At 41.3% G+C, this 14922-nt stretch overlaps 1 protein-coding gene across 2 annotated transcripts in view; it reads right to left on the bottom strand.

The window, feature by feature from the left end:
* LOC124721381 (mucin-4) overlaps window positions 1-14922 on the bottom strand; it is a 55482-nt gene that overhangs the window by 34542 nt on the left and 6018 nt on the right. For both annotated transcript variants that reach the window (XM_047246315.1, XM_047246316.1), the window contains exon 2: window positions 4949-5014. In XM_047246315.1, coding sequence (XP_047102271.1) covers window positions 4949-4973 — 25 coding nt within the window. In that variant the 5' untranslated portion in view covers window positions 4974-5014. The remainder of the gene's footprint in view (window positions 1-4948; window positions 5015-14922) is intronic.

Raw genomic sequence — 14922 nt, 5'->3', positions numbered from 1 at the left:
GGGAATTCAAATCACCTTCAGAGCACCCAGGTTTAGGTTCTACGCGGTTTCTCTGAATCTCTCGAGGCAAATACTGGAATAGTTCTGTTCAAAATGACATAGTCGAATTCCTTCCCCATACTGAGACTGTACTCCATCTCTAATAGTCTTCTCATCGACGGGACGTTAAACACAAATCTTTCGTCCTTCATTAAATCTAGGTAGGAAAGTTTTGCTTCGGTAGCACATAGGTCTGAAGCACGAAACCGTTTATGAAAGTGTTTCTAGACTGCAGCAAACTGAGCTAACCTTCTTAATGTATGAAGAAAGGAGTGAACATTTATGGCCTCCCATAATGTTATGTCAACTCAGGAGCCCTCTAAACTTTTTTCTGTGGTTGGCCAGCTTTGATCACTGTGGATTCAACTCAATCATTCATGCAGTGAGCACAGAGTCTGCAGAGTCAACCTGCTTGAGTGTGCACACCGATTATGTAAACATCAACGTTTATATCCGTATTCTGCAAGTCATCGTACGGTGTATGACGCTGGGGAGATATGGTACATCATTATTTTCTTGTGCCTTTGTCCTACATCGGCGCAGGGTCGGCATGGTTATGAAACTGATTTAACATGGTTAATTTTATGTGGTGGCCGGATGCCCTTCCTCTCCCTCTCGCCACCATGTGAACCCCCAGGGCGGAAAATGTGTGCCCAACAGCCTACTTGTGGTGTTTGCCGTGTGAAAGTCAGTGAAAGTTTTCTAAATGTTTACAAATCGTGTAACTAACACGGAACTTGGATACCAACCCGATATTCACCTAGGGGGATGTGGGAAACCACCTAAAAAGCACGACATTCGTCGTTAATTCGCTGGGCAGATTCGATCTAGGGCGGTGCACCTCCCCATCGCGGAAGCGGCGCCTTCACGCGCACGTCTATCAGGGCGAGTAAGGGAGATATTTACACTTTCGATAATATTCCATTCTCGAATGGTACACGGGAAGTAAAAATATTTTTGCATTTCTGTTATAATCAGAACGTCTCTGCTTAGAGCGTATTGTTCTTTAGGTGAGGTATATGGTGGAGAGTGTAATATATTTTTGACTCATTTTGAAACATAGGCTCTTGGAATTTTGTGATCAGGACTCACCGTGATGCACATTGTCTTTCATGCAGACTCCGCCATGAGGATAGTCGAGATCCAGAAAACGTCACACCTGATGGAGCAAAATTTCTGGATGGTTTCCAAGTGGATTGGTAACATTTCACCAATGAGATGAAATGGTCATGAGAATTGTAACTTTTTTTTTGCAGATGCATTCAACGCGACTAGTTAGCCCAATGGGTACACGACTGACTGACACTCTACAGTACTGGATTCAATTCTGAATTTTTCTCTCATTTATCACCTTTTTTTTCGTTTAGAAATGATTTGTGTGTATAGGCAATTACGAATAGCATTGCGATTAGATTTCGCGTTGAGCCATAGAGTCCCGTTATTGAGAACTGAGTAAGTCAATTCGAAGGTAGGAGGAAGTCAGAGGCATACTACCTTCTAAACGCCCATCACTAGTACAGCATTCTGTTCCTGAGACAAATCTTTGAATTTCGGACTGTTTTCTTTTTTTTTCATATGACAACTGCGCCAAAATAATAAAATGTACGTTAGGGAAGAACGGAGAAGGAATTCGGCCATACCCTTTCAAACGAACCCTGCTTGTACTTGCGTTAAGCTAGTAGCGTCGGCTAGTAGCATAATGGTAAGTATCCGGCATGGTAATTAAGATGTCCCGAGTTCGAGTACATTCACTGCTATATTTCTACTGCGAAAGCAAAGAGAGCTTCACTCCAAGTTTAAACGCAGCCAAAACCTCTCAGACAAACAGAAGCTAAACGGTGTCAAAGTTAGCATAAGGAGGGCTATGCGTGAAGCGTTCAGTGAATTCGAAAGTAAAATTCTATGTACCGACTTGACAGAAAATCCTAGGAAGTTCTGGTCTTGCGTTAAATCAGTAAGTGGCTCGAAACAGCATATCCAGACACTCTGGGATGATGATGGCATTGAAACAGAGGATGACAAGCGTAAATCTGAAATTCTAAGCACCTTTTTCCAAAGCTGTATCACAGAGGAAGTCCGCACTGCAGTTCCTTCTCTAAATCCTCGCACAAACGAAAAAATGGCTGACATCGAAATAAGTGCCCAAGGAATAGAAAAGCAACTGGAATCACTCAACAGAGGAAAGTCTACTGGACCTGACGGGATAGCAATTCGATTCTACACAGAGTACGCGAAAGAACTTGCCCCCCTTCTAACAGCCGTGTACCGCAAGTCTCTAGAGGAACGGAAGGTTCCAAATGATTCGAAAAGAGCACAGGTAGTCCCTGTCTTCAAGAAGGGTCGTCGAGCAGATGCGCAAAACTATAGACCTATATCTCTGACGTCGATCTGTTGTAGAATTTTAGAACATGTTTTTTGCTCGAGTATCATGTCGTTTTTGGAAACCCAGAATCTACTCTGTAGGAATCAACATGGATTCCGGAAACAGCGATCGTGTGAGACCCAACTCGCTTTATTTGTGCGTGAGACCCAGAAAATATTAGATACAGGCTCCCAAGTAGATGCTATTTTTCTTGACTTCCGGAAGGCGTTCGATACAGTTCCGCACTGTCGCCTGATAAACAAAGTAAGAGCCTGCGGAATATCAGACCAGCTGTGTGGCTGGATTGAAGAGTTTTTAGCAAACATAACACAGCATGTTGTTCTCAATGGAGAGACGTCTACAGACGTTAAAGTAACCTCTGCCATGCCAAAGAGGAGTGTTACGGGACCATTGCTTTTCACAATATGTATAAATGACCTAGTAGATAGTGTCGGAAGTTCCATGCGGCTTTTCGCGGATGATGCTGTAGTATACAGAGAAGTTGAAGCATTAGAAAATTGTAGCGAAATGCAGGAAGATCTGCAGCGGGTAGGCACTTGGTGCAGAGAGTGGCAACTGACCCTTAACATAGACAAATGTAATGTATTGCGAATACATAAAAAGAAGGATCCTTTACTGTATGATTATATGATAGCGGAACAAACACTGGTAGCAGTTACTTCTGTAAAATATCTGGGAGTATGCGTGCGGAACAATTTGAAGTGGAATGATCATATAAAATTCATTGTTGGTAAGGCGGGTACCAGGTTGAGATTCATTGGGAGAGTTCTTAGAAAATGTAGTCCATCAACAAAGGAGGTGGCTTACAAAACACTCGTTCGACCTATACTTGAGTATTGCTCACCAGTGTGGGATCCGTACCAGATCGGGTTGACGGAGGAGATAGAGAAGATCCAAAGAAGAGCGGCGCGTTTCGTCACAGGGTTATTTGGTAACCGTGATAGCGTTACGGAAATGTTTAACAAACTCAAGTGGCAGACTCTGCAAGAGAGGCGCTCTACATCGCGGTGTAGCTTGCTCACCAGGTTTCGAGAGAGTGCGTTTCTGGATGAGGTATCGAATATATTGCTTCCCCCTACTTATACCTCCCGAGGAGATCACGAATGTAAAATTAGAGAGATTAGAGCGCGCACGGAGGCTTTCAGACAGTCGTTCTTCCCGCGAACCATACGCGACTGGAACAGGAAAGGGAGGTAATGACAATGGCACGTAAAGTGCCCTCCGCCACACACCGTTGGATGGCTTGCGGAGTATAAATGTAGATGTAGATGTAGATGTAGATTTATGTAAATCACGAAAAACTTAAATTTGTGTGGCCAAATGGAGATCTGAACCGTGTCCTCCCGAATGCGAGTATAGCGTGCTGACCACTGCGCCACCAAGCACGGTTCCTCCAGAGGTGAAGTTACTTAAGTCCTGATAGTTCACTTTACGACACGTATTTCCTCTTGTTGAAGATACTGACTGAAGTATTAGCCTTATAGGAAACGCTCCCCGAGGAACTTTCACTGCAGCACACTTATGCTAACAGCGTTGCGTAACGAAGGAAGTTAAGAATGACCTACTTAGGGAGTTGAGCCACTTTACACCACCAGCCCGTCAGAACGCCCGTGCCATGCTGCATTCGCAGCGTTCTCGAGGTTTCTTTCCCATGGCGGACAACGATGGAAAGCACGCTAGTTTCTGTCATTTGAAAGTAGCGCCTGTTTTAAGCGGTGTATTAGATATACAGTATAGTCCATATCATGCACAAGAGGCAGAAAATAATCCTACTACACAAGTGAAATGGGAAGTCTGTAGTGTACCATTAGAGGAAACAGTTGTCTTGTCAAAATCGGATTTTTCATTTATACACACCACGTCCCTCTTGAAATGGTAAAAACTTGAAACAATCTTCATTTCTCAAATTACATAGCCTGTTGATAATGTGTAAGAGTTTTTCAATAAATACTGTTAATTAATCTTCAAAAGACAGCTTTACACCACCAGGTTTGCATATCACAGTAACTGTGAGAAATATAAGACTCGAGTTGCACAGTAACTCCCAGCGAGTTCGTGTGAAAGTACGACACGTGCATAAGCTCGGACGGGTTTTTCGTGCGACTCTTTGCAGCTAAGACATTAATTAAGTAGAGAGTAACTCCTGAGCGGCCATGCAGGTAAACCTGAGAACGGCACATGATGAAAGCGGACTTGTTTCTCATTCATTCTTGCTTCCAATTAAAGGTCGGCAACCTCCTGCGTGGAGCTGGGGAAACAGCCGAGGCCAGCGTGGCGAAATATCAGTGGTACTTGTTGCTCATATTCTCAACATGATATAGGGAAACTGGCTATAATACAGGCCTATATTACCAATGTTTAGTTCCTTGCGTGATACCTTTCTAAGAACACATTTTTTTAAAAATATTCTTAGAATTCCAGACAGAATTAAAGTGCTTAGATTGTCATTCGGTGTGGGCATAAAAATAAGCTAGCGTTATACTATGGTAAAAGAAATACTATCAATAATATTGTAAACAACCTTACCTAAGATGAAGAGCAAAGTCTTCATAGTGGACAGTTACTGGATGCTTTGTCCTTCTTTCATATGCTCTGTAACAATCAAAACAAAACAATAATTAAGTAAATTTTATTATTGTGTATTTTAATATATAATATTTGTAAAATGAGATGCTTATTTTAAATTTAAAGTACAATATACGAATTAAAACAAATATGGTGTGATAGAGAATATTTTTTCCATCACTATTAAACAATGGACAGCAATCACTCGCAAAATCCGTTGTTTACTGGAGCAAATCTAAATTTCGACTACTGCATAGTCATCATTGGTTCTAAAAAATAAAAAGACAGTGGAATCAACACCAGATACGAAATATCAGATGCCCAGGTACAGAAGACTATAAGTAAGTACATAGCAATAGCATACCAGTTTGTTTTTTTTTTTTTTTAGTCGTATGACTAGGGCCCCCCATCGGGCAGACCGTTCGCCGGATGCCGGTCTTTCAATTTGACGCCACTTCGGCGACCTGCAGTCGATGAGGATGATAAGATGATGATGAGGACAGCACAACATCCAGCCCCTGGGCGGAGAAAATTCCCCTACCCAGCCGGGAATCGAACCCAGGCACAGGGGATTGACAATCCGTCACGCTGACCATTCAGCTACCGGGGGCGGACAGCATACAACTTGATAGCAGGTGACATAAGTCCCACGCCCGGGTTCCTGGGTTCGATTCCCGGCGGGGTCAGGGATTTTCTCTGCCTCGTGATGACTGGGTGTTGTGTGATGTCCTTAGGTTAGTTAGGTTTAAGTAGTTCTAAGCTCTATGGGACTGATGACCATAGATGTTAAGTCCCATAGTGCTCAGAGCCATTTGAACCATTTTTATTTTGATATAAGACCCAATGTATAAAGAAATTATCGTGTGGCTTTGATGGCCGAAAGTCCCCATCCGGGTAAGTTCGGCCGCTGAGTTGAAAGTCTTATTTCGGGTGACGCCATAATTGGGCAGCTTGCGCGTTGGTGATGATGAATGATGATGAGGACAACATAACACTCAGTCCACGAGTGCAGAAATTCTGAAACCCAGCCGGGAATCGAACGCGTGCCTGCTGCATCGTAAGAAAACATGTTACCACTCAGTTAAGTAGGAGGACTTCTCTGAGCATCAACACTAATCAATGACATGGGCATGCATGTGACACACAGAGAGATGAGGCCTTTGTTTATATCATCGCTAGCGGCATGAACATACATCGCAGAGAACGTATGGTGTCCTCTGTTGGAGTATACATCGAACAAAAATATTTTTGTTTGAATATTATTTAAAAAACGTTTTTTGTAATAAAACCGTAACTGAGAAGTGGACCTTATAAAAGTGTATGTCTAGGGTTTATAAATTCATAGAAAGTGAATCACCCATAAAAGAGCAGCCATTTTATATGTGGGCAGAGGCATAAGGTCCTGCAACGTCTCCTATGACTTTGTAAATAGACATATACGTTTATAATTTCCACTTATCCGCTTGCCCAGTGCCTTGGTGTTTATACAAAGACATATTGGGACCTATGTCACATTTATCAACTGGTATGTTATTTTATGTACTCACTTACGGACTCTTGTACATGTGGTATTCGACATATTTTGTATCTGTTGTTGATTCCACCTGTATTTGTATTTTTTAACACCTATTACGTCTGTGCAATAGTCCAGATCTAGATCTGCTCCAATAAACGAAGAATTCTGCAACCGATTGCTATCCTTTTCTTAATACCGAAAATCTCAGCAGTAGCTGCGTGCACAGGGGTCCAATGGATTCCAGTTTAGTTATATTTTTCCTTTCCGCCATGCTACTGTTTCAGAAATAAATCTCATTTATTTAGTCAGCAAAAGCATCGGGAGATTGTCAAGTGTAAATCTAATGTCTACTAAAGATACTTTTATGTACAACGAAAATCAGAGCTCATGATAATGGTACTTATTAATTACACGAAACGAGTGAAGAACTGTCGACTACATTTTGAGACTTGTTGTTACGAATACACGTGATGTGGATATCGATTGGTAAAAGACCTGCACTCACTGGAGAAATAGAACAAGGTGAACGATGCCAGCTGACGTACTCTGCCATGTTGCTGCGGACCAACATGCTCACCACTTTCCACAGGAGAAGATATTCAGGAGTAGAGGATTACTGCGAAGGAAAGAAAGGACATGCTTATCCCTTCAGCCTCTTTGCTATTTATTCTCTCTTCCACTGCGAGGAAATAGTCTATAATTCGAAACACTTTGGGTTCAATAGTTGGCGCTCTTTTAAACTTTGAAATGGGACTTTTTATAATTCCCAATGACTGAGATTCAATATTTATTTGAAAGCGTACTGTAGTATTTACATTTAATCGGCACCAAAGTCTCAAAAATGGCTCTGAGCACTATGAGCCTTAACATCTGAGGTCATCAGTCCCCTAGAACTTAGAACTAGTTAAACCTAACTAACCTAAGGACATCACACACATCCATGCCCGAGGCAGGATTCCAACCTGCGACCGTAGCAGTCGTGCGGTTCCGGACTGAAGCGCCTAGAACCGCTCGGCCACCGCGGCCGGCTACCAAAGTCTCGAGCTCAAACTTAACTGACGTAGAAAATGTGTCTAAATGCCCGTCGCAGAAAATTCGCAAGCTCACATTTGCCAGTGGGTTAACAGCCTATGATTCTGGTGATTTAGCACTCGCTGACGACACTCAGGAGCAAACACAAGAGTGTTGTTCCTGGCCTGAACGCGAGAAAATGCCAGCAAACGTTCGAGGAAAACTAATAAAGTAGACAGACCTACTCATAAAATACTACTCGAAGGCCTGCCAAATGCAAATGTATGGTTGGGTTGATTTGGGGAAAGAGACCAAACAGCGAGGTCATCGGTCTCATCGGATTAGGGAAGGATGAGGAAGGAAGTCGGCCGTGCCCTGACAAAGGAACCATCCCGGCATTTACCTGAAGCGATTTAGGGAAATCACGGAAAACCTAAATCAGAATGGCGGGACGCGGGATTGAACCGTCGCCCTCCCGAATGCGAGTCCAGCGCGAAAAGTAAGCACCTGAAAATGCGCTAGAAGTCTAGACAGAGTGAATATAAAGTCTTAGGGCGATTTCATATGACTGACAAGAGTTGGCAACACAAAAATCTTCAAAATATGTCTGGGGAGAAAAGAAGAGAAGGGAAGAGACAGTAAGAAAACATGATGAAGCTCATGACTGGTAGGATAAGTGCAAAGATTCCAGCAAATTCCTGTGCAACGAGTCTTGATTCTCCTAACTGCACGTTAAGTTATATTTCAATATCTATGAAAATATTAGCCACCTTATTAATGTGATGTAAATCTCTCTGTTAACACTGAATTGTGGGAATATGTTCGCGTTCATTCTTCACGTCGTTGTATTACACTCTAAAAATAGGCGTGCAGGTCTATGACAGTAATATCGAGCACGCTTTTTAGAGGGCACTGTAGAAACATCTAGTGTATTCAAGGGACACATCTAATGTAATTTTAGTGTATTTTTTTAAAAATTAATTATGAAATGCACATACAATCATCAGGCAAAAGTGGAATTTAATTCATGTAATTTGTTCTTTTTTATAATCTTAATGTAGAATCTTTATTAACATCCTTCGACGTCAGCAATATTAGACTGTAGATAAATAGGCTCAGGAGTTGTTAGTGAAATACTGACTCATTTACAGCTTTCAGCATTTCGATACACATAAAAAAATTAAATGATCGATAAAGTCAAATATAGGGTACTTAAAACAATAAATGAAAATAAGTAAACATATGAACGAGCCCAGAATTTTCAATGTCTTCTCAACAGATCCTCTGAGTCACCTTGAGATCACACGAAATAATACAAAAGCATATATCATGCTTTTTTCGTCGATGAAGGTTTATCAATATGTTATTACTGTGATACGTGGCTCTTTATATTTCCTACATCATGCAACAGTTCTGGGTGTCAATGCTAGTAACTCAGATACAAAACAATAAGTATATCTCTAAACACGACATTCACTCTTTCAACAAACAGAAAAACGAAATTCTGGAACAATGTAGAATCGAATCTCCGTCACGTACTCTATCTAGCCGTCAGTACATGGCGTCACATAAATGGGATCAACGCTTGTTCCTCTCTAAACCGAACCGACTAAAAGACAATAATGGTGTAGAAAAGAAGTATTAGCTGAAAAACATTTTGCGAGCGTTATTACACATACTCCACTTGTGTAAACTTCGAACGAATAGTAGTGTAACTATATTGTCGCTGTTACCATTGTTAAAGTGTGTTCGGTTGGAAAAAAATTCTGATGAAATTATATTGGTATTTTAACTTGTTTAATACATATTTCACGATTCACAACTTCAATGAATATTCGATTACCTTGCATATTGACGGATGGCCACTTAATACTTCGTAAATTGATAAAATTTAATCTCCAAACAGGGGTAAATTTGTTAATATATGAACAACTGTGCTAAATTTGAGGAGAATCGGAGTAAATACAAAAAAATTTATATTAATTCTACTTACACACAAGTGGGCGCGTCTCCCCCCCCCCCCCACCCCACCCCACCCTCTTACGTCCTCACACAGCACAGCGGAAGACGAGAGAGAAAGAGAGACAGAAATGGAGAAGGTGTATAAAAATTAGAAATATCAATAAAGAAATCGTTTTGACCAATGAAGGAAACATTCACGAACAGATGCAAGTATTTTCACACTTATGGACTTCAAGAAGAGGTGAAACTGATCGTTAAAGTAGAAGGAGAAAGAGGAACTTACACGAACGCGGATAAAATATTTGATCAAAAGTAGCCGAACAAGCATATGCAATGTAGCAATCGCGACTGAAGGCTACGAGAGGGAGACCCGCCAGTAGACATGGGGGCGGTGAGTATTATGTTGCCAGTGGAGAAACAGTAACAGCAGACTGCGTTGTTCAGAGAGCCCACAGACTTGAGCGTGGACTAATCATTAGATGTCACCCGAGTAACAAATCCACGAGGGACATTTCGGGCCTCGTAGATCTGCCCAGGTCAGCTGTTTGTGAGGTGATTGTGAAGTGGAAACGCGAAGGAACATCCATAGCAACACCGAGATTAGGCAGACCTCATGTACTGACGCAGCATTTCCGAAGGTGGTTGTAAAAAGTCGCAAAAAGTCAGCGGAGGAAATCACTCGTGAGTGCCAAAGTGCTACAAGCAGTCCAGCTAGCACATCTAAGGTGGTGTAAAGAGCGACACCACGGAACACTGAATGACTGAAAATGCTTAGAATGGAGAATGCTTAGAAAACGTTACCTGCCTTCGCCCTAACGCCCACACGGAAGTTCGGAAGAGGTGTTGTTACGTTATGGGAAGGTTTTTCATGGTTAAGGTGTTGTCCATTGTTGCGTTAAAGAAAACGGTAAATGCGGAAAGATATAAATACATTTTACATCAATGTGCATTGCGTATAACAGAGAGACAGTTTGGAGACGATCATTGTTTGTATTAGTGCACCCTGTAATAAAGCAGAATCTGTGAGGAAGCGGTTTGCAGACAATAAAGAGACTCGCCTGTCCAGAGTCCTGGCCTGAACCCAATGGGATGAGTCAGAACGCCAACTTAGCTCCAGACCGCAGCGTCCAACATCACTACCTTCTCTGGCTTCGGCTCTTGAGGAATAGTCCTGAAAGTGTCCCCAGCAAAGTTCAAGTCGCCATGAAGGTGAAGTGGGGACACATCACATATTAATGTCCACTAATAGCTGTCCAGATATTTTGATTTAACAGTGTATGTTATCATATTCAGTGACTACAATGTGCATATGAATATTTTATTCGGCTTGCGACTCCAAAGACCTACGTACATAGTCTCACTGTTCCAAGAGTCAAAAATGCAAAAGATACGTCACAGATTAGACAGGGGTCGCCGGCCGCGGTGTCCGAGCGGTTCTAGGCGCTTCAGTCCGGTACCGCGCATTGCTATGGTCTCAGGTTCGAATCCTGCCTCAGGCATGGATGTGTGTGATGTCCTTAGGTTAGTAAGGTTTAAGTAATTCTAAATTCTAGGGGACTGATGACCTCAGCTGTTAAGTCCCGTAGTGCTCAGAGCCATTTGAACCATTTTTGAGACGGAGGTCTGCCTTGACTTATAACGATTACATGGTATTCGAGAAAGGCAATCTATCCATAGAAAACCAATAACAAACTTGAACGTAGTCATTTTCCGAGCTTCAAATAATGTTTATCGACGATCTTGTCCCGAAGAAATGTCGGAAATACTCTTTTACTGGTCTACATACACATTATCAATACGTCCAGTACATTTTATCAACTAATACGTAGTGATGCAAGAAGACAGACAGAAAATTTGAGTCGCGCGGGATTAGCCGAGCGGTTTATCGACGATCTTGTCCCGAAGAAATGTCGGAAATACTCTTTTACTGGTCTACATACACATTATCAATACGTCCAGTACATTTTATCAACTAATACGTAGTGATGCAAGAAGACAGACAGAAAATTTGAGCCGCGCGGGATTAGCCTAGCGGTCGAGGGCACTGCAGTCATGGACTGTGCGGCTGATCCCGGCGGAGGTTCGAGTCCTCCCTCGCGCATGTGTGTGTGTGTGTGTGTGTGTGTTTGTCCTTAGGATAATTTAGGTTAAGTAGTGTGTAAGCTTAGGGACTGATCATAAGATTCCACACAAATTTGAACATTTTTTTGAACAGAAAATTTGAAGGCAAAGGCTAGTGAATTTCAGTAGCAAAACAGTAATCCGGTACGCTACATTAAAAGTCATTTGGAGCGATTCTAGGCTAGTACTGAAACCTTAAATAATACTAGATGGGATGACATTTGAGTTCTCATTGGTCTAATTCTAACTCCGCCATTTCACAGAAGCATCCATTTTTTGATGTTCGATTAGCAGTTCCTAACTGTAAGTGATTATGGAGATATGTGAGTTGATGTTCTTTGCTGGTGAATATATGTCTCATTTCCTTTGTGTGTGTCGGTCTGTATGTCTCTTCGTGAACCAATCTCAAGCACACCATTTCTCGAAGAAGACTTTCAGACGGAGTCGTTTTATCTTTTGTACTTGTTGTTGGAGTCTACTTGAGGGACAAAATGATTTGATACACTTTATTTAACGTCAAAAAGTTTCCATTTTACAACTATAATGCAAGGGAATTTTCATTTTCACAGACACCCCTTTAGAGGCATGTCTACCAGTTCTGAAAGACGTATTTATTTTGTTGGGTGACGATTTGTGTTTTCTGTATCCGATTTCAGTCTTATGGTACTCTAGTACCCCACCGAAAGAGGTGGTAAAATCGGGAATGGTGCGGTTCAGATCCCCGTACAGCCATTCAGACGTAGGATTCCATAAATCACTTAAAGCAAATGACGGGACGGTTAGTTTGAAAAAGGACTCGGCCAATTTCCTTTAACCAATGATACCTTGCACACCGTCTATAACGACCTCGTCGTTGGTGGAACGTTATATCCTAATCCTCCTCCCGCTTCCAAATCTTCAATGACCACTCTAGATCTCTTCGCTCGTTTCGTGTTAATGAAGATGGAATCAGACGAAAGAGGCTCAAACGTGGTAATAAGACACTAAGCAGATTCATTTGCTTGCAGCCTAAACGTATTCATAGTTCTATCAACAATTTGCTTTTTTTTTACCGAAAAGCGGATTCACGATTGCTACCGGAGTATTCTGAACGCAGCCTCCTCGACAAAGAATCCAAAGTTCTTCTGTTACATCTGTAAAGACACTATGTGTATGAGACCATGCGGGGTGAAACATTGTGGAAGACAATGAGTTTATGTTCGGAATAAGCTTGGCCGAAGTCCTTACTCGACCATCTCAGTCACGTTTCCTGTGGGGTTATCTGTCTGAATGACGCAAACGTCGCTATGCTTCCCAAAAACTGACCGAAATCTATATCTGGCTCTTTTCATCCGTCTCTAACAATCTTGTCAATGGGATGCTGAAATTCAATGCTAATTTCCAGTGTATGGGTAACGACTGCATTCGCGAGAATTATCACATCCAGTAACGTCTGCTCTCAGCTGGTGGCAGGTTGATCGTATCAGTTCCGGTTTTTGTTAGCTACATCCATCTCCCTAATGGAAATGGCGATGTAGTGATAATGTGAGTGACTGATTGAAAATAGGAAATGTCTCTTTCGAATCCTGGGAGATGGTGACTGTATTACTAATGACGACTCTCTTGACCTAATTTTTCGTGATTCTATGTTAAATTCTTAGGGGCAATCTAAGTACCGTTGCAGTTGGACCGTACAGCTTGTGGATATTCTAAATAGTGATCTTACAATACACCATATAAATTTAGGGAAATCAGATACGTTGACGATATATAGTATTTTGTAGTGAATAATTCCAAACAAGCTGAAAATGGTCTAATCAGTAATCTTTCTCCTTTACTACAAGCTTGTTTCGGCTTTGGCACCATCCTCAAGTTAACCTGCAGATGTTACTTTCGATGAGTATACTTACGTTTATAAGAGTTGTACAGAAAGGTCAGTTTGCATACATATTTACATCTCGTTGGAATAGGTACCCATATTGCACCAGTGAATAAACCGTCGACAGTCTATTTGTTGCTAGATCGGTATAATCGCGTAAGTTTTGTTTGCATAGAATATTTTCGCAGAACAGTTTTGGCAGTTAGAATGACAGTTTATTCTCGGTGATGCTTTATGTTTACAATGCAGTCTTTGCTAGTCAGTGATGTCAGTCGCGTTTCATTGCTATTATAATTTTGTTATCGTTTTTATCTATGACTATCTTTGGTTGCAGAAAAACGAAACTAACATCAGTGACTAGCAAAGACTGCACTGTAAACATAAAGCATCAACGAGAATAAACTGTCATTCTAACTGTCCAAAGTATTTTGCGAAAATATTCTATAGAAACAAAACTTACGCTATTATAGCGATCTGGCAACAAACAGACAGTCGACAGTTTACACACTGATGCAATATGGGCACCTTTTCCAACTAGATGTAAGTGTGTATGCAAACTGACCTTTCTGTGCAACTTTTACAAAAGTAAGTATACTCCCCAAATGTAACATCTACAGATTTACTTGGTAATGGCGATATAGCCCAAACAAGCTTAAGTAAAGAAGGAGAATTACTAATTAAACCATTTGCGGCTTGCCTGGAATTATTCACTACAAAACGTCATATTATGATGTGATCTACGCTGCGCGCCCACCGGTAAAGAAGATATACAGTATGTAATGCAGGCCAGCAGATACGAAGTCTGTTAGACACAGTTATCAGAACGGCAGTATTATATTTCATTCGAATAAAACAAAGTATAAAGTTTCAGAAATATTTCAGAAACTTCGTTTTTACATGGTAGACAATAACGTGCTCATATAAAGTACATAAGTACATAGTCAAAAGATGTCAGTGGGCTAATTTTTGAGTACATTCATATTACAGGTAAAATTTTTTGTTTCTTTCAATTACAGAACTGCAGGTCGCTGTTAGTGTTTGTAAAGAGTAGTGCACCGCACTGGACCTATTTCCTTAAAAAATTGAATGTAATACAAACACTGATTTAAATTCTTTCAGTAACTGACATTCTCTAGTATCCCAGGAATATCTTCGGATCCTATTTTTATTTAGAAATTGCGTTTTTAATTATTGCATAATGATAATGAAATCACGAAATTAGAGTAGTGTAAAAGGGTGAAGCATGTCCGACAAGTCCAGCAGCTTAGTCGTGCAAATTTCTCATAAGGTCTACTACGTGAGTGACTGGCTGTGTCGTGTGACAGACCGTGATGAAGAAAATAAATTACCGTATTAAATATTATGTGCCCTTCCCATGTTACAGTGAGTGTCGTACACAGGCTACCCCCAGGAAACATCCTGCTAATATCGTGTCAAACCCCTTCTAGCCTTGATAATAACCTCGTC

This window comes from Schistocerca piceifrons, chromosome X, assembly GCF_021461385.2.
Source record: "Schistocerca piceifrons isolate TAMUIC-IGC-003096 chromosome X, iqSchPice1.1, whole genome shotgun sequence".
NCBI lineage: Eukaryota > Metazoa > Arthropoda > Insecta > Orthoptera > Acrididae > Schistocerca > Schistocerca piceifrons.
Note: the sequence above shows the minus strand (reverse complement) of the source record. Positions and strands in the feature narration are given on the sequence as shown.